Source organism: Schistocerca nitens, chromosome 5 (genome assembly GCF_023898315.1).
Source record: "Schistocerca nitens isolate TAMUIC-IGC-003100 chromosome 5, iqSchNite1.1, whole genome shotgun sequence".
NCBI classification, from domain to species: domain Eukaryota; kingdom Metazoa; phylum Arthropoda; class Insecta; order Orthoptera; family Acrididae; genus Schistocerca; species Schistocerca nitens.
In genome coordinates this window covers 469454222-469479335 of record NC_064618.1, presented here as the reverse complement: position 1 = coordinate 469479335, position 25114 = coordinate 469454222, and the positions used below count along the sequence as shown (strand labels likewise).

The 25114-nt window shown below is 42.8% G+C and overlaps 1 protein-coding gene across 2 annotated transcripts in view; it reads left to right on the top strand.

Moving 5' to 3' along the window:
* Nucleotides 1-24666, top strand: part of LOC126259694 (GON-4-like protein) — a 208485-nt gene extending 183819 nt beyond the window's left edge. The window contains exons 12-14 of one of the 2 annotated variants that reach the window (XM_049956656.1): nucleotides 2524-2697; nucleotides 14635-14815; nucleotides 23358-24666. In XM_049956656.1, the coding sequence (XP_049812613.1) occupies nucleotides 2524-2697; nucleotides 14635-14815; nucleotides 23358-23507 (505 nt within the window). In that variant the 3' untranslated portion in view covers nucleotides 23508-24666. The remainder of the gene's footprint in view (nucleotides 1-2523; nucleotides 2698-14634; nucleotides 14816-23357) is intronic. The other variant, XM_049956657.1, reaches the window with a different exon arrangement.
* Nucleotides 24667-25114: the final 448 nt, after the last annotated feature.

Here is a 25114-nt window from a genome sequence, read left to right as displayed (position 1 = left end):
ACTATATGTTTTCTGTTTTGTCGAAATTTTAAGAGAGTATTGTTGGAACTGTCATTTTTAGCACACTGGGGAAAATGTAACCATTGAAAATGATAAAATTGAACATTTACAAACACCTGCACCAAGCAAAACAAGATGCCGGTTAACTCAATTCATACCAAAAAACTATGGACTACATTACTGCTTATGTAGAAACAAAATATCTGTGTTATGTATTTTTGTACCTTGGGAATGCAAATGTAAACTGATGAGACAAAGCAATATCACCACTTGCTTAATAGTATGTTGGTCCACTACTGGAATGCTAAACAGCAGCGATTTTGCAAGGTATGGATTCAACAAGTCCTTGTCAGATCTCTGGAGGTTTGTTTCACCAGAAGTTCGTTCACAGGTCCCAGAATTATTGTAAATTATGGTCAGGTTGTTTTTGAGCTTGGAGTTGGTGCCCAAGAGCGTCCCAGATATGCTTATAGAGGTTTAGATCAGGTGAATTTGGTGGCTGAGGCATCAATCTTAGTTTACTCTTACATTCCTCAAACTACTGTAACCTAGCAACGCAGATAGCTATCCTGCTGAAAGGTGCCATCATTGTCGGGGAAGACCTCAAAGCATGAGGGGCTGCTGGAGGCCCACCACAGAGTTCATGTAGTCCACAGCTGTGATGCTGTCTTTGATTACTACCACAGGTTCCATGGAAACCCGTGTGAATGTCTCTCATATCATTCCTGCAAGCCTGGCTTCATGTCACAGTGCACATTTTAAGCAGCCATTCACCTAGATACTGAACACAACCATCGACTTAATGTAACAAGAAACATGATGCATCAGACCAGGCTGCATGTTTCCATTAATCCATGGTTTAATTTTGATGATCCTATGCGTACTGCTGTCACAATTGATGATGTCGTCAGGTCAACAAAGGAACATGTAGGGATTGTCTCATGTGGAACTTCATTTTGAACCATGTGCACCAAAACACTTCTTCCTGCCTCTGGGACATCGGCGTTGTGACAGATGGTAGCATGGCTCAACCAGCAGCGGCCACCATAGGGAGGACATGTGTTTTGGGACAGTAGGCTTCAGTGACTGAAGGGAGCACAGCTCACACATAGGAGTCGCCAGTGGGGCGACTGTGTCTCCGAATTCTCTGGGCATCAGCGGCCTTACAGATTGCATCCACCAGCAGAACAGCCACATCTCTTGGGTTGCTGGACAAGGACAGTGAGGAGCTAGGTGCAATCCATGTCATCAGCCTGTTGGATGACAGGCATCATGTCCAAGAGGTGGACAGCAGTGGCAAATGAGGTGAGGCACCTTGAATTGTAGTAAACAACCACACCTGCAATTGATGAGTTGCATTGGGGCTGGAACATCTTGTCATTATCTTTTATGTCCTTGCACAGTGACAAGGGGAAAGGAAGTAAACAACAGTTCCCAGTGACATATACAAGGGTTTATTGTATAAGGTGAACATTATATAACACCTGACATTATGGCATGGAAGACACTTCCAGATTTGGACTGGGCCCAGAATAGTGATTGAAGCTGTAGCAAGGGGACGCGGCTGGTGCCTGGCAAGGCTGGCAGTGTCGGTAGCTGAGAGATGGTGGCAAAGCTCGATCACCGACAACCGAACGGGACATGGTGAGGCTGACGGGTGGCAAGAATGTTGGTGGCATCTGGTAGGAGCACTTGATCAGCGGGGTGGCCTGGGAGGTGACAGTGCCAGTGAAATGTGCTAGTGTTGAGCGAATGAACCAGGGATGACGTCAGCAGGCATGGGGGCCAATGGAAGTGATTGCTTGACCAATGCTGGCCCCCAAGTATGCGACAGTACCGACAGACGTTGAGATAGACATGAGGCTCTGACTGATGAGCGGCAGGTGGCTGGTGTAATTGCCCAGAGCGGAGAACCATCTTGATGTTGGTAGCCTTGTCATGGCCTGTAAAGGTACGTGGATTGGTATGCACCTAATCACATGATGATGATAACAGTGACTAAATTTTGTGCACAGAACTGTGTAGCCACATGATCACGAGTGAAGAAAATTGTTCCATAATTACAGTGCCGCTACTGATGCGTGCAGAGTGTAGCAGGAAACTGGTGCCTCTGATAGGGAAATGCCTATGGCCCAGCCCCTAGGTGACCTGCAGGACATGGGGTTGATGTTGGCGGCTGATGTGCTGTGGTTAGGGGCCAGTTACAATAATATCAAATGACTTCTGTTCTGTCAGTCTTAATGACAATTCGGCCAGAAAGAAACTAAATTTTTTTGATTGCATGATGAAAGCCTTCTAGTAAATAGAATCATTAGTAATTACAACAGCTTTATTTGCAGTAATTGGCATAACATGCTGTCTATTGTACTAATATTTTAATGAAATTGTTGGGAGAGTTTCTATATTAAATATATGGAAGCTATTGTTATTAGAAATATGTCTATTTAGGAACTATATTTATTTTGTTTGATAGTGAAAATTAGTAACATAAATTTTTTAAATTTTGTATTACTTTATTTTCAGATTGTGGTTGAAAAATGTCAAGAAAAAGGCATATCTAAGTATGTGTGAGTTTCCTGCAAAAATGATGGAGATCGTGAGTAATAGCAAAGTTTTCATGTATCCATTATTGTTGCCGCCCCAACCCTTCCGCTGTGACGGCCCTGCTAGGCCTTGCTTTGTTCGTGGTGAAGAACAGTTAGTATTTTTGTAAATATTTGTTTAGTGTTACATTTATAAACCTTCAAAATAGAGGAGAATTAATTGTTCATTATATGAGGGTTGCTCAGAAAGTAATGCACCACGTTGTTTTTTCTCAGCCGAAAACAATGCTACAAACATGAAACGTTACATATGGATTATTTGAAGTCTCCTGAGTGAGCGCGTCAAGTTTCCGTCACTTCAAACAGATAGTGTAGCTGCAGGACAGTTTCAAAATGGTGTCTGTTGGTAATGTACATTACAAGCTATGTGCTGCCATTGAATTTCTCGCCACAGAGAAAGGAAGCATGGGGAATATTCACGAATGTTTGTGCGAAGTCTATAGAGCATCTGTTGTCAACAGAAGTACACTTAGTCACTGGGCACGAAGGGTCAGGTCATCAGAAGATGGTTTGGCGGAGCTCCATGATTTACAGCAGGTCGGGGAGACCATCCATGAGTGTTACACCTGACATGTTGCAGCAAACTGATGCTGTCATTCGCAAGGACAGACTGTGACGTCCTTTCCCTCTTCCTTCACTCACCGGGATGAGACATGACTTGTAACGTAGTTTGTCCCCGTCGGTATGACGTGGAACAGCACCTGTAACTCTCGTAAGAACATAACTCCTTGCATGGCTTAGAAATATTCTGTTATCTGTCCGCAAGAGTCTTCTTCTAAACTTGTGTGAACTGGTAAACTGCAATCATTTAATTTTGTTTTTATGCCCGGTTAGTTCCGTGATGAAATAAAATCTTGATTCTTGATTTCATCGTTATGGTCGATTTTCACATCGTACCTAGCGAGGATGAAATTTTGCTGTCTACTATTCCGTTGCTATGCCGTTGCTACGTCCAGTTATTAACACCAGTCCGATGTAACTCCAGAGGTAACTTATGTTGGAGTAAATGTTTTTTTTAATACGCCGTAATAAACTAATCACTTTCCACTGTCCATTATTCATGTGTTCACTTAGTCACTTAAAATGTTTAAAGAGTCAATCAACTTGCATTAATACACATTGTATTGTCCGTTTAATGAGTTAGGCTAGACATAAGATTTATCTTTTGACTCAGATTTTATTGTTCTGTCTGTAATTAATTGTTTGTCCCTACAACACAAGCACACCGATTATTTTCTGTTCAGTTCAGTAATCGTGACGCTGATGACAACTTTTGACTAATCGGCGTACTTGTCTTTCTTCGTGTCTTCATTTTATTGTGTCCTACTCAAGACTACGAATTGTTTTTCTGTCGTTGATCCATTGCTCTCAAGGTTTGTAACTGTTTATCAGTATGAAGGCTAAGTCCGATAAACCAATATCACTCAATTGAAGTCTAACACCCGTCTTACTATACCGTCACATTGAGAATGGTAAAGATTAACTTTCATCAGTCGAATGACTGAGCAATACTTCAGTCTCTACCTCACGAATTATCAAACTTCCAAAACTGAAACAATCTAATTATGTTTGCATCCAGACAACTATCGCAAAAGTACTCTTGAGCGACTCAAGCGCAACTAACTAACTGAACATTTCCATATCCGAGTTGCATTGTAGTCACATTGAATTTCCCTTTTGATGCGGGTACAACTCTCTTCCGTGGTAAATGTTATCTTTGACTGAATTACTTTCTTGGATTTAACCTTCGTTCATATGATTTTGAATTTATTCTATTGATGTTTGATAAGGAATCTATGATAATCCTTTCCTCTCATCTCCCCTTTTTGTATGCTATTCTCAGTATTTGAGTGATATAGGTGTTAATCAAAATATTACCAGTGTAGATTTTATCATCAATAGTTGCTATCACTGTCAAGATGACTCACTTCCCTACATTAAGTTTCCAAAAAATTGTTAATTGGGGTTTTCTGTCCTTGGGGCGTTACAAGATACATTTGCGGAAGACATTTTGAGAACAATGAGTTGGTGATTCATACAGTGAAGCACTGGTTCCGCCACTAGGACAAGGATTGGTCCCATCAGGGCATACACACCCTTGTTTTGGGCTGGAGGAAGGTCGTAGAATGGGATGGAGATTAAGTGGAAAAATAGGGTATGTAGATAAAACACCATTCTTTCCTGTGCGTAACTCTCATTATGTTCAGTAACAAATTGTTGAAGAAAAAAAATTGTGGTGCATTACTTTCAGGGCAACACTCGTAATATGTAACTTGTTTCCATGATTCAAAAAAGTTGATTATGATTTTGGTTGAGCACTGCAGCTGAGGACTATTTATCTCACACGTCTGTATGTCTTTCACAATTATACTTAAGTGGCTTAATGCAGATACTTTTATTATTCTTCTCTTAATTTGTTTTGAATGCTTCAGCTATTAGTTCCCTCTTGCACCTTTAAACACTACCATACTGTGTGATACTAGTGTATGAAAAACTGATTGACATTTCTAAATAGCCACAGTGATGTATTACTGCTGTACTATGCATTTAAATGTATTAGGTCTCATTGCTGGATAGTTCTGATCAGTATTTGATGTATAGCATTTGCATTAGAGTTCATCTCAATGATGTAATTATGGTACTAAAATTGCAGGACATTATATAGTGGAATCTCACTGTGAGCATATGGTCTCCTAGTCCATAGGCTACTCAATACAAACAATGCCTCATAATTATTCGTGCCCAGACACACAGTAATCTCAGTCTGGTCTTCAACTTTTATAGTGCCTCTGAGTAAAGACAAGGTTGCAGCAAAACTAAAAGCATCTGCAGACTGCAGATTAAAGGGGACAAAGAAACATTCACAGATATAGTAAGAGTTAACAGTAAAATCATCCGCACTGTCGCACAGTGCATTTTAGTGTCTTGCTGTATCCTCAGGAACATCACTCTCAGGTGGACGTAATGTAGATGACATAGATCAAATTTAGATCTTCCTGCTAAGTTGACATCATGAAATGTATTGTAGACTGTCAGAAAATAATTATGCCTATGTAGTTACTGATGTCAGTTTGTGTTTTACACCTATTATTGCTGCCATACCTTCCAGTTTCTTGAGTAATAGATGTAGTGAGTTAAGTTATTCTGTATTACTTTACACAAGATACGAGTTGCTCTGCACAGTATCGTATTTTGTGTTCAGCGTCTAGATTAGATTAATACTAGTTCCATGGATCATGAATACGATATTTCGTAATGATGTGGAATGAGTCAAATTTTCCAATACATGACATAATTAAGTTAATTTAACAACATACTTAAGTTAATATAACAACTTTTTTATTTTTTTTGTGTTTTTTTTAAATTTTTTAATATAATTTTTTTCCTTAATTTATATCTAAAAATTCCTCTATGGAGTAGGAGGAGTTATCATTCAGTTGGTTATCTGCCAGACTTTTAATACTATTTGGTAAGTGACCAAAGACTTTAGTGGCAGTATAATTCACCGCTTTCTGTGCTAAAGTTAGATTTAATCTTGAATAGTGAAGATCATCCTTTATCCTAGTATTGTAGTTATGCACACTGCTATTACTTTTGAATTGAGTTTGGTTGTTAATAACAAATTTCATAAGAGAATATATATACTGAGAAGCTACTGTGAATATCCCTAGATCCTTAAATAAATGTCTGCAGGATGATCTTGGGTGGACTCCAGCTATTATTCTGATTACACGCTTTTGTGCAATAAATACTTTATTCCTCAGTGATGAATTACCCCAAAATATGATGCCATAAAAGCAATGAGTGAAAATAGGCGTAGTAAGCTAATTTACTAAGATGTTTATCACCAAAATTTGCAATGACCCTTATTGCATAAGTAGCTGAACGCAAACGTTTCAGCAGATCATCAATGTGTTTCTTCCAATTTAATCTCTGATCAATGGACACACCTAAAAATTTGGAATATTCTACCTTAGCTATATGCTTCTGATTAAGGTCTATATTTATTAATGGCGTCATACCATTCACTGTACGGAACTGTATGTACTGTGTCTTATCAAAATTCAGTGGGACTCTCACTGAATTTTGATAAGACACAGTACATACAGTTCCGTACAGTGAATGGTATGACGCCATTAATAAATATAGACAGAGTATGTTTCTGTTATAACCTTTAATCACTAATAAATTGCGTGGATATACAAAAGTAGAAACAATAGCGGGTTACATGCTATTAACTCCGTATCTGTCATTCGACTGCCGTGCCATGACATGCGACCGGCGCCGTTCATAGCCAGGTGGCGCTCCCGCACTCGGCCGAGTTGTGGAGTGCCTCTATCGCCGTGTTCGCGTACTGATGTAGCGGCACTTTTAAATCTCGTGGCACTGTCACAACACTTTTCCCCCCTTGGAAAAAAACACTCACTTCCTTGGAGACAAGGACAGTGCAGAGACATCCATGGCCTCTTGGGAGGCCCCGAGAAGATCCCGCGGAGAAACACGAGAGTATGGTCGAAAATGTCCAGGACGGAAGCTTGCGCGTGGAACGTGCCCCCTGGACGAGATGATGGGTGAAAACTCTGGAGCAGCATCCATAGGTGTCGTGGACCTGGGGTTGTGATCCAGTGAGATGGGTCCCGGAGAAGGCGGCGTCGCGACTGGGACCGGTTCCGGCGTACTCGGAAGCGGTAGCGACGTCGGCTGCAGTAACATGCACGGAAGATCGGCAGCAGCGACAGGACTGGCTTCTCGGGCTGGTGGAGGCGAAAGAAGAGGTGGTGGCACCGGCGTGGCCACCACTCGTGGGCGCATCTGGTTGTAATGGCGAACAACCATGCCATCGTCCGTACGTATTTCACAAAGCCGGCGGCCGCGAAGAGCCTGGACCACCCCTGGAATCCATTTAGGGCGAGATCCATACCCTCGTGCCCACACGTCGGCGCCCACCAAGGATTTTCCCGCACTAGGGGACCCAGTACAAGGCCTGACAGGGTGAAGCAGGTGCAGTAGAGTGCGCAGTTGGCGGCCATGTAAGAGTTCAGCAGGGCTGCGATCACCCAGAGGCGTGAAGCAATAAGAACTCAGAAATTGCAACAGAGCGTCATCTGTGGAAAAATCACTAAGGAATTTTTTCATCTGGCTTTTGAAAGTGCGGACAAGGCGCTCGACCTCCCCATTCGATTGCGGATGGAAGGGCGGTGCTGCAACATGATGAATCCCTTGTCCAGTACAAAAATCACGGAAGGCCTGCGAAGAGAACTGAGGGCCATTGTCCGTGACAATCGTGGATGGAAGACCTTCTAGCGCAAAGATTTTGGACAAAGCCAGCGTCGTCGCCGCAGTGGTGGGCGATGGACATCGAACAACAAACAGAAACTTCAAGAAGGCGTCAATCAACAGTAGCCAATAAGTGCCGAGGAAGGGGCCGGCAAAGTCAGCGTGCACCCGTTCCCACGGCTGCGCCGGATCAGGCCACGGAGAGGGCATTGTACGGGGTGTAGCCAGTTGTTGAGCACACTGACCACACGCAGCGACCATGTGGGCGATGTCCGAATCAATACCGGGCCAATAAACGTGCCTGCGGGCCAGGGACTTAGTCCGAGAAATCCCCCAATGGCCTTCATGCAATAGTTTGAGAACATCTTTGCGAAGAGAGGCTGGCACCACGACCCGTGGAGATGCGCCATCCGTGGCCAGAAGAACAACACCCTCAGGAACAGACAGACGAAGGTGCAAGGCATGGTAGTTGCGAAGGGGATCCGATGCCCGGCCCTTGGTCCTGTCCGGCCAACCCGTTGAACAAAACCGATCACCTGACGCAGGACCGGGTCCCGCGCAGTAGCCGACGCGACCTGCGAACCTGTAAGTGGAAAACCCTTGACCGCACGACGTTCTTCCTCATCAATGTGGAAACAGAGTAGTTCATCACGATCGAAAACTGGGTCGGGGCCCATCGGCAATCGCGACAATGCGTCAGCGTTGGTGTGCTGGGCTGTGAGGCAATAGTGAATCTCATAGTGAAAACGAGACAAGTATAAGGCCCAACGTTGCAGGCGGTGAGCTGCCTTATCCGGAAGCGACGCCGAGGGGCTGAACAGAGAGACCAGCGGCTTGTGGTCGGTGATAAGGTGAAACTTAGAACCATACAAAAAAAGCACTGAACTTTTTTAGAGCATAAATGATAGCGAGCGCCTCCTTTTTGATTTGAGAGTAACGCCGTTGGGCATCGTTGGGTCGTTCCAACCCATCCTCATACCGATGGGCGAGAACAGCCCCTAGGCCATACTGTGACGCGTCAGTCGCCAGAACCAAGTGCTGACCCAGACGGAATGTGGCAAGACAAGGTGCCGACTGCAAATGAGCCTTCAGGTGGACAAAAGCCTGCTCACACTCGTCGGACCAACAGAAAGGAACGTTTTTGCATAACAGCTGATGCAGAGGATGAGCCACCACCGCCGCGGATGGAATGAATTTGTGATAATAAGCAATCTTGCCTAGAAACGCCTGAAGTTCTTTGACTGAAGACAGCCGGGGTAGAGCGGTAATGGCCGCAACGTGCTGTCGTAGAGGACGTATACCCTCACGGGACAAGTGGAAACCAAGATACACAATGGAGGGTTGGAAGAACTGTGACTTGTCCAGATTGCACTTCAACCCAGCCGAATGCAGAACCCGAAACAGTGAACGCAAATTGCGAAGGTGCTCCTCAGTGGAGGTCCCCGTGACAACAATGTCATCCAGGTAGTTGATGCAACCGGGAACGGAAGCCGTGAGCTGTTCCAAAAACCGATGAAAAATGGCCGGCGCGCTAGCGACACCAAATGGTAACTGCTGGTACTGATACAACCCACAAGGAGTGTTGATGATGAGAAATTCCTTGGAAGACGCATCCAACGGCAACTGATGGTACGCCTCCGATAAGTCAAGTTTGGAAAAGAACTGGCCCCCAGCGAGCTTGGTAAATAACTCCTCAGGACGGGGAAGAGGATAAGTGTCAATGAGGCTTTGAGCATTGACAGTGGCTTTAAAATCACCACACAATCGCAGACTCCCATTTGGTTTAGAAACCACCACGATTGGCGATGCCCATGCGCTGGAGGTAACAGGAAGGAGAATCCCTGAAGCTGTTAACCTGTCTATCTCAGCCTTGACAGGTGCACGCAACGCCATCGGAATAGGGCGTGCCCGGAAAAACTTAGGGCGAGCTGTAGGGTTAAGAGTAATGTGGGCTTCAAAATCCTTGGCACGACCCAGACCAGCAGAGAACACGGACGAGAATTCAGAACACAATCCATCCAGCTGTTGATACGGAATATCCTCAGATATGAGGTGCACATCATCATCAATGGAGAACCTGAACAACTGGAAAGCATCATAACCAAACAGGTTTTCCGTGCCCGCATGATCCACCACATAAAACGTGAGGGGCCTAACAACAGACTTGTAGGCAGTGGAAGCATCAAACTGGCCAACGATAGGAATTTTCTGCTTATTATAAGTTCGCAGATTTCGCATAACGGGAGACAAGGGAGGGGAGCCCAACCCCAAATACGTGCGAGAATTAATGAGAGTTACTGCAGAGCCAGTGTCCACTTGCATGCGAATGTCTTTATCCAGAACACGAACAGTAACAAACAACTTATTTGTTTGAGAAAGCACACAGTTAACATCCATGTCCGATGCCTCGTCCTCGTCGACAGGAACTTTAGGGGACTGACACCCAGAAGCAATGTGGCCTTTTTTCCTACATGAATTACACATGGCCCAACGTTTTGGACACGCGGCCCTGTCATGCTGTACGAAACAACGTGGACAAGAAGGAAGTGCGGAACAAACCTGCTTCTGTGGTTGCTGTTTTCGCTGTGAGCGTGATGGCCCAACGCGACGTTGTTGACAAGAGTGAACCGCCGCCACATCGTCGTTCCCCTGTGAAACAGGCAAATTGTCCGCGTCGAAAGTGGTCTGTACAGTGCCTACATCACACGACGCGTCTATTTGCGCACCAGCAGCGTGAGACACTTCAAAGGATTGAGCGATGCTTAGAACTTCCGACAACGACGGGTTTGGCAGTTGTAAGGCACGTTGCCGAACTTCTTTATCAGGAGCAAGCCATAGAATAGCGTCCCGAACCAATGAATCAGCATAAGACTCATGATGAGTGTCCATGACAAACTGACATTTCCTACTCAGACCGTGTAGTTCCGCCGCCCTAGCCCGGTAAGATTGATGGGGCTGTTTACAACACCGGTAGAACGCCATGCGGGCGGCAACGACGTGGGTGTTTTTTCGGTAACAGTTAGACAATAATTCACACATTTCTTGGAAGGGCAGAGAGGCAGGTTCCCGCAGAGGGGCTAACTGAGATAGCAGCTGATAGATCCGTGGGGAAATCCAAGATAGAAATAACGACTTACACATAGGAGCCTCGACAACGCTGAAAGCCAAGTGTTGCCGCAAAAGCTTCTTATAATCCTCCCCGTCTTCAGCGGCCTCGTCGTAAGGAGGGAACGGAGGCGGAGAAGAGGAAGACAGACGATGAGTAAGCGACGTCGACAACGCCTGAATAGCAGCCGTCAGCTGTGTTTGTTGTTCAGTGAGCGCTTACATAAGCTGTTCCATGTCTGCCCCGACACAACACACAATTCCACAACAAAGGAAAAAAAATATCTGACCTCGTCGCCAAAAAGTGTTATAACCTTTAATCACTAATAAATTTCGTGGATATACAAAAGTAGTAGAAACAATAGCAGGTTACATGCTATTAACTCCGTATCTGTCATTCGACTGCCGTGCCGTGACATGCGGCCGGCGCCGTTCATACCCAGGTGGCGCTCCCGCGCTTGGCCGAGCTGCGGAGCGCCTCTATCGCCGTGTTCGCGTACTGACGTAGCGGCACTTTTAAATCCCGTGGCACTGTCACAACAGTTTCAAGTTACGAGGCATTTATCCCAAGGCACCAATGATATGACTTTCTATATTCTACATTCAGTCAGCCTCAGTGCCCAGATTCTTATATTTCAAATTATTCTTAGTCACCTTACTATTAATGTTGCTCAGTTTGTTGGATAAATTTAATAGTCTTAGAGCTATGAAAATTTGCCAGTGATGGCATAAGTACACCTTATTGTGTCTCTTGAGGTAGTCATTCTTCATCAAGATAGGGCAGCCTGATATTAGTTGGTATCAAGGTATACTTTGCAAAGCCAACATCTGTTACCTTGAATGGGTTTCACTATTACTTTTTCATAGTTTTTCATCTGTAGCCCTTGATCTTGTTCAACCACTGTTAGAGACTCTGACTCTGCGCTTATTCTTCCCCTTTTAACCACAGATGTGTCTGATATCTGTCAATGTTCGAATTTTTCAGACAATTTTGGCACTGATCATGCAGAGGTTTCTTTCTTCATGGTAGTATCAGCAAGTTCTGAGCCTCACTTTTGACATTACATTCCAGATGTAAGTCGGTATCACTACCTTTTGCATTTGTAATAAATTTCTTACATCAACTTAAGCTGGGGTTATAATTCCTCTTATTTCATTTCCCACCTCAGACCTTATTATTCCATGCATTTGCGGGGTTATTCACGTGTGTTGGGTTACACACCTGCCAAATACAACTATGGTGTTGCAAAATGCTGCTCTATCTGTCTCAGACCTTGTCCTTCATCCTTTCACCTCACGTATTGTCTGTCAATGTTAGCTCTGGGGTGCTCAGTGCTATTCATGGTAATTATTATTATCATTATTATTTTATACTTATCTTTTCCATTAATTGTTATTGTACTGCGACTCTCACTAAATATTATTATGACACATCAAATCCCCTACTTGTCAATACACATTTTCACATACACTTAATTAGTTCAAGGTCAGTAAAATATTTTCCCTCCAAAATAAGATCTACAAACAACTTGGACAAGACTCACGCTAGATATATTAACATAATTGTCCACATGTTATCCTGGACTGAACTTTGATCAAGCATGTTCTCTCCTCGTTGTCTGTGCAGCCAGCAACCACAAGGTGCTCTGGAGACAATAGTTAATCAATGTACTCACCCTTTATGCATATTTGTCTCTACAAAAGAATTCATATGCATCTATTCTTGACTTAATTGTACACTTCACGCATATGTAATCTCAACTTAATGTGGCACACAAAGGAATGTTTCAACCTAAGGTATGTCACTCATAAATCTTATGCAGCCATGATCACAAAACGTGCCCATTGTTTACAGCAAAGGGCCACTATGCAATCAAGTTGTCTTCAAAATTTAATTAATTAAACGAATGAAAATCTCTCCCTTGAGTCTAATAACAGATACCACCTCAAAAGGAATGGATAGGTGTGTACTTCAAGCTATATATTTCACGTACAATACCCTCATTGAGAATACAATTCATGGAGCACATATGAAAATGAACTGTTCATCTCCAGTGTCAGCATTTGAATGCCTAACATGATGCCACCAAAGAACAGATGTACTTCTGGAAAGTGTTGGGCGGGGTAGGGGGAAGACTGACTACCAACCATGACCTCCCAAACCTGCAGATCCCCACTCATCTTTGCTCCTCATGTCTTCTTTGCTGGCCAGAAAATAAAATTAAAGTTGATGGCACCATGAGACTGTACACTCAGTATCTATGAAAGCTATCTTGTAACATTTGTGCGGACAGCACACTCCATGCCATTCAAATTTCCATACCAACCACCAGAAGTAGACAGAAATGAATCACATAAATAAAATCGCTGATACAATGAGGACAGTTGAGAATAAAGAAGGGATGAAAAATAATGTAATAAAATGCATCCATCTCTACCATAGCTGACTGGTACGACTATTCCAAAAAATAAATAAATAAAATAAATGATTGTACTAGGAATAAAACATGGCACGCAGGTGTATCCCAAGTGACTAAAAGTAAAAGGAGAAAGGTTTTACGCTTTCACTGTATCAATGACCTTGTTCACAGAGCAGAATTTAGTGCCAAACAATAGCTTGACCCTGCTGCAGTATTCTTGAAAAACTCCTTTCTTTACTGTTTCATTTGCAATGTCTGTATTTTCTTGTATACCAAGGTATTTGTGAGCCTCTCCATGTTCGAGATTTCTAATACTGATACTTTCATCCAAATGAGTGTCCTCTGCCTGTACAAGTTCCCTCTAACAATGCTTTGTTCTGCATATTCGTCAGTGCCAGGTTGAATGCAAAAGTCATCACTTAATCATTTGACAATATGAACAGTTCATTTTGGTTCAGGTCATTTCTAGCAAATAGTTTAAAGTCATCCGTTTAAAAGAGATAGATAATTAATTTGTGGTTTTCGTGAAGCTTATAGTGAAAAGCGTGTCAGTCTGGAGAGAAGAGTTGAGCATATGTAAATTAAGAGTAGAAACAAAGAATTGTCTTGAAGTACTATAAATGTTATTGTCCATTATTTGTGTGTAGTCTGGTGTTCCATTGTTCCAAGCTAAGCTATACTTTGTTGTTACTACTACTACGGCTATTACTGTTATGCAAACTATGTCAATTATATATCAAAAGAGGCTGCAACATTCAAAATGAAGAACAACAGTAGTGTAACTTCTTTAAGTCATACATAGGCAAGTCAAAGCACACAATCTCGTGCAGAAAAATGATTTGTACCAGAAAGTGGCTGCTTGCAGTCTTTGCTGAATATGTTGTGTGTCTAGATGATATATAAGTCAAAAACTTAGGTTTTTTGATCTCTCTTATTAGATGAAAATGTTTTTTATTTCTCAAATATTACGTGCATATATCTGTGTGTTCACCACTTACCAAACATATGATAGTGGCGATTCTACTGATACTGTGTTAGATATCTTAAAATACTCTTATTCATATTTTGTGTATACATCCATACATGGTTTATATGTTGTCATATATGATCTGGGCAAAAGAGAGAAATTTTGAGGACATTTAAACTGAGTCAGAAATGTAATATAAATTAGTTTCCATTTTTGTTCTGTCTTGATTATATCTAGAATATAATTTTTCTTCTCATTGCAGATTATTGGTGATAGGATTAGAGCAATTCATGGATTATGCGCAAAAAAACCCAGAGTATTTCCCGAAGAAGCTGATATATTGCAATGTTACTCCATACATTTCCAAACTAATGATGCCTCCCAAGGAACCAAGGCAGCTGTATCTTTACATTTACAAACATGCCAATGAGCATCCTTTTAAGGTACATACTATAAATCTACCAGTGGAACATCTTGAAAGCATATGCGGTGTAAGAGCTGTCTGTAATTTCCACTGTGATATTTTATTTCGTAACTGAGTCTTATCATGATACACTGTGAACAAATGTAACAAAGAATACTATGGATATCAGTTCTTTGAGATTTTCTTCTTGCCGTACAGACCATATCACTCTGTATCAATAGGACTGACAAAAAACTCGAGGGAAAGAGAATGTCATTTTTTTCAAATATTGGAAAGTTGTGTTCCCCAGGACTGTGTATCGGGCATGTTCTCATGCGAGCTAGCTATAGAGTATCCATGTTTTTTTATATATGTTATTAGTGTGGTGTAATACAATAATAATAATACAATAATAATAATAAAAATTTTGTATCACCAGTGCATGCCTTAAAGACATTCCTACTCTACCTATTCTGACATGATTCAGAACACACGGTCCTCTGCATTATCTAAATATGTAAACAAGCTTACACATAGCCCCATTTGTTGCAAATATACTCATTTTATTAAATGTCAGTGCAGCAGTTTCACGAATACCTTCATTATGTAAACTGTGTAATGCTTTTGTGAACAATGTGGGGGATATGAGGGAAATGTACTGTGATTCCAAGAAGATGGATATTTACATTTGTTGGCACACAAATTGTTGCTGTATGTCAACAGTGACTGTAAACAATAGAATTTGTGAGGTGAATAGCCGAAGTGGTGTCTTAAAGATCTGAAATCATTTTCAAAATATAGGTAGTGTTCATGACTTGTTCTTTACTAGTTGCCCTAGGCCAGCAACTGTGGTATATGACTGTATCTGCAACTTCTAATCTGCAGGAACTACAGCTAGAGTGCCCTGTGATATCCGACTTTGTGGAGGCCACCTGTAACCTTCTGCCAGTAGAATTTTCTTTTCCCCCAAAAAGCTGTATTAGCTTTTAATATTAGCTATCTGTTTCTAAAAGCTGCTGGAAGTTGTATTTTCAGTACATGCATAAAAGGAAATTCTCAGCAAAAGTGACTAGCACAGTATCAGCCATACCCTTTGTGACTTCTTCTTGCACTGTGGAAGACAATGCCTGATGTCTTAACATGTATTGTATCATCCTGTCCTTTCATCTGTTAAGTGTTTATACATTCCTTTCCTTGCTATTTCTGCATTAACCACTTGATTTATATTGTCAGGGCAATAAATCTTCAGGATTCTTCTGTAACATCACATTTCAAACTTTATGATTCTACTTTTCTTACTACAGTCCATGATTGAATTCCAGTCAGCATTGTGCTCCAGATGTACATTCTCAGACATTCTTTCTTAAATGAAAGCTTGTTTTTAATGACTTGCAATGAACTTTACACACAATTGAATTGCAAACCCTTACAAGATTTTTTCTTGTTTATGCACACCCTCCCCCCCCCCCCCTACACACACACACACACAAGATTATGAAAGGAAAAAAAGTTTATCACTTACTACAATTCCATTGTTTGTGCAGTAAAACTACTGCATCATACATGACCTTTTAATTTATTGCTTCTTTACTAATAATTCTATTTGCAACACAGTTTGCAGACAGTATTCACGTAAACCATTAAATGATCTTGCAAAAATATATCATTGTTCAACTTGTAGTTCAGGAGATGTGATGTCATAAACTTTGAGCTGTGTGAAAACAAAAAGTGGCAGTTCTAAAGCAGCTTCTAAGAACCTGAGTCAATTTCAGCCAAACTTAGTACACATATTACTTACTATCTAGAAAGAATACTGTGGGGTTAAGGACCAGCAACCTCCTATTGGCGTGGAGGTGAAAATGTGGAGAAAGAAGGGGGGAGGAAGAGATGGACAGGCAGAGAGGGGGAAAGAGGAGATGGAAATAGATATAAGGGAGGAGGAGATAGATAGAGAGGTGGGAGGGGAAAATAGATTGAGAGAGAGGACTGGAGGAGATGGACTAATGGAATTGGAATAAAAACAAGTTGCATTAATGCTGGGTACTCAGCTAGTATGTCATAATTGGAGACTCATTTACAATTCCTTCTTCCTTCCTATAACTCAAAGAGAAGAAATCTGTCATCCTATTTGTTGTCTCATGGTGTGTGTGTGTGTGTATATATATATATATATATATATATATATATATATATACACACAAAATTCAAGCTTTCGCAAGACTGTTGCCTCATCAGGAAAGAGGGAAAGAGAGGGAAAGACAAAAGGATGTGGGTTTTAAGGGAGAAGGTAAGGAGTCATTCCAATCCCGGGAGCGGAAAGACTTACCTTAGGGGGAAAAAGGACGGGTATACACTCGCAGACACACACATATCCATCCACACATATACAGACACAAGCAGACATCTCACAAGCGTCTGCTTGGAGATGTCTGCTTGTGTCTGTATATGTGTGGATGGATATGTGTGTGTGTGCGCGAGTGTATACCCGTCCTTTTTTCCCCCTAAGGTAAGTCTTTCCGCTCCCGGGATTGGAATGACTCCTTACCTTCTCCTTTAAAACCCACATCCTTTCGTCTTTCCCTCTCCTTCCCTCTTTCCTGATGAGGCAACAGTTTGTTGCGAAAGCTTGAATTTTATGTGTATGTTTGTGTTCGTTTGTGTGTCTGTCGACCTGCCAGCACTTTCATTTGGTAAGTCACATCATCTTTGTTTTTAGATATATATATATATATATAACAGAGGGAAACATTCCACGTGGAAAAAATATATCTAAAAAGAAAGATGATGAGACTTACCAAACAAAAGCGCTGGCAGGTCGATAGACACACAAACAAACACAAATATACACACAAAATTCAAGCTTTCGCAACAAACTGTTGCCTCATCAGGAAAGAGGGAAGGAGAGGGAAAGACGAAAGGATGTGGGTTTTAAGGGAGAGGGTAAGGAGTCATTCCAATCCCGGGAGCGGAAAGACTTACCTTAGGGGGAAAAAAGGACAGGTATACACTCGCACACACACACATATCCATCCACACATACAGACACAAGTAGACATATTTAAAGACAAAGAGTTTGGGCAGAGATGTCAGTCGAGGTGGAAGAGTAGAGGCAAAGAAGTTGTTGAGAGACAGGTGAGGTATGAGTGGCGGCAACTGGAAATTAGCGGAGATTGAGGCCTGGCGGATAACGAGAAGAGAGGATATACTGAAGGGCAAGTTCCCATCTCCGGAGTTCGGATAGGTTGGTGTTGGTGGGAAGTATCCAGATAACCCGGACGGTGTAACACTGTGCCAAGATGTGCTGGCTGTGCACCAAGGCATGTTTAGCCACAGGGTGATCCTCATTACCAACAAACACTGTCTGCCTGTGTCCATTCATGCGAATGGACAGTTTGTTGCTGGTCATTCCCACATAGAATGCATCACAGTGTAGGCAGGTCAGTTGGTAAATCACGTGGGTGCTTTCACACGTGGCTCTGCCTTTGATCGTGTACACCTTCCGGGTTACAGGACTGGAGTAGGAGGTGGTGGGAGGGTGCATGGGACAGGTTTTGCACCGGGGGCGGTTACAAGGATAGGAGCCAGAGGGTAGGGAAGGTGGTTTGGGGATTTCATAGGGATGAACTAACAGGTTACGAAGGTTAGGTGGACGGCGGAAAGACACTCTTGGCGGAGTGGGGAGGATTTCATGAAGGATGGATCTCATTTCAGGGCAGGATTTGAGGAAGTCGTATCCCTGCTGGAGAGCCACATTCAGAGTCTGGTCCAGTCCCGGAAAGTATCCTGTCACAAGTGGGGCACTTTTGTGGTTCTTCTGTGGGGGATTCTGGGTTTGAGGGGATGAGGAAGTGGCTCTGGTTATTTGCTTCTGTACCAGGCCGGGAGGGTAGTTGCGGGATGCGAAAGCTGTTGTCAGGTTGTTGGTGTAATGTTTCAGGGATTCCGGACTGGAGCAGATTCGTTTGCCACGAAGACCTAGGCTGTAGGGAAGGGACCGTTTGATGTGGAATGGGTGGCAGCTGTCATAATGGAGGTACTGTTGCTTGTTGGTGGGTTTGATGTGGACGGACGTGTGAAGTTGGCCATTGGACAGGTGGAGGTCAACGTCAAGGAAAGTGGCATGGGATTTGGAGTAGGACCAGGTGAATCTGATGGAACCAAAGGAGTTGAGGTTGGAGAGGAAATTCTGGAGTTCTTCTTCACTGTGAGTCCAGATCATGAAGATGTCATCAATAAATCTGTACCAAACTTTGGGTTGGCAGACCTGGGTAACCAAGAAGGCTTCCTCTAAGCGACCCATGAATAGGTTGGCGTACGAGGGGGCCATCCTGGTACCCATGGCTGTTCCCTTTAATTGTTGGTATGTCTGGCCTTCAAAAGTGAAGAAGTTGTGAGTCAGGATGAAGCTGGCTAAGGTAATGAGGAAAGAGGTTTTAGGTAGGGTGGCAGGTGATCGGCGTGAAAGGAAATGCTCCATCGCAGCGAGGCCCTGGACGTGCGGAATATTTGTGTATAAGGAAGTGGCATCAATGGTAACAAGGATGGTTTCCGGGGGTAACAGATTGGGTAAGGATTCCAGGCGTTCAAGGAAGTGGTTGGTGTCTTTGATGAAGGATGGGAGACTGCATGTAATGGGTTGAAGGTGTTGATCTACGTAGGCAGAGATACGTTCTGTGGGGGCTTGGTAACCAGCTACAATGGGGCGGCCGGGATGATTGGGTTTGTGGATTTTAGGAAGAAGGTAGAAGGTTGGGGTGCGGGGTGTCGGTGGGGTCAGGAGGTTGATGGAGTCAGGTGAAAGGTTTTGCAGGGGGCCTAAGGTTCTGAGGATTCCTTGAAGCTCCGCCTGGACATCGGGAATGGGGTTACCTTGGCAAACTTTGTATGTGGTGTTGTCTGAAAGCTGACGCAGTCCCTCAGCCACATACTCCCGACGATCAAGTACCACGGTCGTGGAACCCTTGTCCGCCGGAAGAATGACGATGGATCGGTCAGCCTTCAGATCACGGATAGCCTGGGCTTCAGCAGTGGTGATGTTGGGTGTAGGATTAAGGTTTTTTAAGAAGGACGGAGGACGGAACTGTTCCAGGCAGGGTTCAATTTGGATGGTGTCTTGGGGAGTTGGATCATTAGGAGTAGGATTAGGATCATTTTTCTTCGTGGCAAAGTGATATTTCCAGCAGAGAGTACGGGTGTAGGACAGTAAATCTTTGACGAGGGCTGTTTGGTTGAATCTGGGAGTGGGGCTGAAGGTGAGGCCTTTGGATAGGACAGAGGTTTCGGATTGGGAGAGAGGTTTGGAGGAAAGGTTAACTACTGAATTAGGGTGTTGTGGTTCCAGATTGTGTTGAAAGGAATTTTGAGGTTTTGGAGGGAGTGGAGCTGGAAGTGGGAGATTGAGTAGATGGGAGAGACTGGGTTTGTGTGCAATGAGAGGTGGTTGAGGTTTGCTGGAAAGGTTGTGAAGGGTGAGTGAGTTGCCTTTCCGGAGGTGGGAAACCAGGAGATTGGATAGTTTTTTGAGGTGGAGGGTGGCATGCTGTTCTAATTTACGGTTGGCCTGTAGGAGGATGCTCTGAACAGCCGGTGTGGATGTGGGAGAGGAAAGATTAAGGACTTTTATTAAGGATAGGAGTTGACGGGTGTGTTCATGGGCTGAGTTGATGTATAGGTGAAGGATTAGGTGGGTGAGGGCAATGGATTGTTCAGTTTGGAACTGGTATAGGGACTGATGGAAGGAAGGGTTGCAGCCAGAGATGGGAACTTTAAGTGTGAGGCCTTTGGGGGTAATGCCAAATGTCAGACAAGCCTGAGAAAATAGAATATGGGAGCGTAATCTGGCTAGGGCGAAGGCATGTCTGCGGACGGAATGTAAATAAAACTTAATGGGGTCGTTGTGGGGGTGTTGTGCGGGTGACATGGTACTAGAAGGTCGAAAGTGTAACGTGAGGCTGAAATGAAAATGAATATAAAAATATGTGGGGAGAGATAAAGGTGAAGTAGAAAGCAAATGGAGATCTGGTGTGAAAAGAGGAGAAAAGGGGTTGGTTGGAGCAGGGTTATGTTGATCCTGTGGTGAAATAGTGTGGTAGAAAACGATGTGCATAAAGGTTAGGTGGTTGTGTTGCCGCCAAAACACGTTAAAGGGTGGAGAAATTCGGGAAAATTTCGAAAAAACTACGTGAGGATGTATTAGAAGTAGTGGTATGGTGGTGGCAGATTATGGAAATGAGGCTAACAATTGTCTGGTGGAGAAATAATAACGTTAAAACCTGTGGGAAGCGGCTAAAAATGATCGGTGATGTGAAAAAACGGAAATCGAAATAAAGCAAAAGTTATTAAAACTAGCCGAAAAGGTTGTTTAATAGCTGAAAGGAACTGTTTGTGAACTAGAAACGGTGGATTTTATAGCAGTAGCGGAAGAAAAAATGCAGTCTCCCATCCTTCATCAAAGACACCAACCACTTCCTTGAACGCCTGGAATCCTTACCCAATCTGTTACCCCCGGAAACCATCCTTGTTACCATTGATGCCACTTCCTTATACACAAATATTCCGCACGTCCAGGGCCTCGCTGCGATGGAGCATTTCCTTTCACGCCGATCACCTGCCACCCTACCTAAAACCTCTTTCCTCATTACCTTAGCCAGCTTCATCCTGACTCACAACTTCTTCACTTTTGAAGGCCAGACATACCAACAATTAAAGGGAACAGCCATGGGTACCAGGATGGCCCCCTCGTACGCCAACCTATTCATGGGTCGCTTAGAGGAAGCCTTCTTGGTTACCCAGGTCTGCCAACCCAAAGTTTGGTACAGATTTATTGATGACATCTTCATGATCTGGACTCACAGTGAAGAAGAACTCCAGAATTTCCTCTCCAACCTCAACTCCTTTGGTTCCATCAGATTCACCTGGTCCTACTCCAAATCCCATGCCACTTTCCTTGACGTTGACCTCCACCTGTCCAATGGCCAACTTCACACGTCCGTCCACATCAAACCCACCAACAAGCAACAGTACCTCCATTATGACAGCTGCCACCCATTCCACATCAAACGGTCCCTTCCCTACAGCCTAGGTCTTCGTGGCAAACGAATCTGCTCCAGTCCGGAATCCCTGAAACATTACACCAACAACCTGACAACAGCTTTCGCATCCCGCAACTACCCTCCCGGCCTGGTACAGAAGCAAATAACCAGAGCCACTTCCTCATCCCCTCAAACCCAGAATCCCCCACAGAAGAACCACAAAAGTGCCCCACTTGTGACAGGATACTTTCCGGGACTGGACCAGACTCTGAATGTGGCTCTCCAGCAGGGATACGACTTCCTCAAATCCTGCCCTGAAATGAGATCCATCCTTCATGAAATCCTCCCCACTCCGCCAAGAGTGTCTTTCCGCCGTCCACCTAACCTTCGTAACCTGTTAGTTCATCCCTATGAAATCCCCAAACCACCTTCCCTACCCTCTGGCTCCTATCCTTGTAACCGCCCCCGGTGCAAAACCTGTCCCATGCACCCTCCCACCACCTCCTACTCCAGTCCTGTAACCCGGAAGGTGTACACGATCAAAGGCAGAGCCACGTGTGAAAGCACCCACGTGATTTACCAACTGACCTGCCTACACTGTGATGCATTCTATGTGGGAATGACCAGCAACAAACTGTCCATTCGCATGAATGGACACAGGCAGACAGTGTTTGTTGGTAATGAGGATCACCCTGTGGCTAAACATGCCTTGGTGCACAGCCAGCACATCTTGGCACAGTGTTACACCGTCCGGGTTATCTGGATACTTCCCACCAACACCAACCTATCCGAACTCCGGAGATGGGAACTTGCCCTTCAGTATATCCTCTCTTCTCGTTATCCGCCAGGCCTCAATCTCCGCTAATTTCCAGTTGCCGCCACTCATACCTCACCTGTCTCTCAACAACTTCTTTGCCTCTACTCTTCCACCTCGACTGACATCTCTGCCCAAACTCTTTGTCTTTAAATATGTCTACTTGTGTCTGTATGTGTGGATGGATATGTGTGTGTGTGCGAGTGTATACCTGTCCTTTTTTCCCCCTAAGGTAAGTCTTTCCGCTCCCGGGATTGGAATGACTCCTTACCCTCTCCCTTAAAACCCACATCCTTTCGTCTTTCCCTCTCCTTCCCTCTTTCCTGATGAGGCAACAGTTTGTTGCGAAAGCTTGAATTTTGTGTGTATATTTGTGTTTGTTTGTGTGTCTATCGACCTGCCAGCGCTTTTGTTTGGTAAGTCTCATCATCTTTGTTTTTATATATATATATATATATATATATATATATATATTAATACTAAGCCTGATATGTGTGATACATTTTGAGGCCATTACTTAATAAATTATGGAGGTGAAGTATTGCAATACTGAGCAATTTAAATAAAGCTATTTGTAAGTGCAATGTTGTTTATTTATAAATGCCATTCTGTCTTGTCAGGTATGAGGCTAAGTAAATCACTTAGCATAAGAATAGCATTCAACTATACCTTTGTTTCAGTTTATTTGCATTAAAGTATTGCAAACTCTTGTGTACAGTTGACATCTTCATTTTCAGCATTATTTTGAACATCAGAAGGCACCAGGGACAATTCACTATGTTCTCCCATATGCTTCAAACACGATAAAAGCACCAAAAGATCATCCTAAGGACCTTCTTCCAGAAATATGGTTGAGGTACATCCATCCAAAAGAACAGAAAACGTAAAACACATTAATGGCATTCCCACTTGTTCATTGGTGATGTATTGAGAATACTAGCCATTACGTCAATGAAAACTGAGTCTGAACATGTATTAGGTATAAATTTGAGTTTGTATTGTGTTATAAACATTGTACATTCTGATGTGTAGAGTTAAGGCACATTAATTATAAGACTGATAACTGCTGTGATCGCATTTAAACATGCCTAGTCTTAAAAAAATAATGTGAAATACTTAAGAAGATTGTTAGAAGCTTTATTTTCTTTAAAATAAGGTCTCAAGATTTGTAGATACTACATGTACTGTTTCTCTTTCTACTTTGTATTATTTAGTTCTTTTCTTTCTTCTAGACTCTAGGATTATTGAGTCAGTGATGAAACTGTATGATTGTGCATCCATGAACTGTGGTTGCTTGTGTGTACATTTGTTCACTCAGAAATGCAAATAACATTGAAGCATTTGTATTTAAGCAGAAGAAAAATGTCTGTGTCACAACAGGGCCCTTTGCAACTGAATAAAGTGTTGCTGGAACAAAGTTGTTCTAAAGCTTGAAGTTGAAGACAAAAGCAACATCTTAAATTTCATAATCTTTAATTTCTGGTACTGAAGACTGCTGTTTTTGACAGGTGTACTCTTATGTTTGACTTTTGTTCATGTAGCAAGTTTCTTTAGATTCCTAAATGATGTACCAATCTCTTAGAAGTTTGGACTTTTCCCAAACAGTACCTAGTTTTGTTGAGAAAGAGATGGAAGCAGCAGATGGTAATTATGTAATCAGTACAAGTGGTTGTGAAGTGGTGCATGAAAGTGAACTGTATTGTTTTTGTAAACTCCAGAATCTGACTGACTCTCACTAGTTCATTTAGCTGATACGGAAACTTGGTTTGTTTTCATTTTATCTTGTATGTGAAAGTGAATTGTCTACAATAACATCCAGGTTTTCTATTTACTTACAAATGAGTGCTGCATTATAAGTTTATAACTTTTTTGTTATTGCTAATGTCAGAGTAATTGTTTTGCATTTTTTATATTATTTACAAACAACGTAGATCTTAAATTTTCTACAGAGAACCGTGTAAATATTTGAAGTATGCCTAAATTTACTCATTGAAAAGGCAATTTCTGTGAAACATTTGTTGATAAGATTTTGTTATGTGTACATACAAGGGCATGTGAAATCGTTTGGTTTATTTACATACATGGATTTCATAATAAAACACGTTTATTTTGTCTCTGTGTATTTCAGTTCTTTTTTGTACTTTAATTTAATAGTTAAACGTTATTTGACAATTGTGAACAGAAAATATTACCTGCTCATGCAGTATAATGCGCAGTGCACTAGCTTGCGAGACTGAAGGTGAGCCAGACACGGATCAAATCCACAATGTGGATTACAAACCGTTGTTAAGGCACTGGCCAGCATGAGTGTGGTTTTTAGATGGGTCCCACTATCATTCAGGGAATTGCTAGGCTGGTTCCCACTTTGTTTCAAAAAACACAATACACAAAGAGTTAAAATATGCTCACAGACAGACCAAAGTTCACGCAATTCACAGATAGGTGGCACACATGACATCTTTCCCATAGGTAACTGACAACTGCAGTGCCTGGA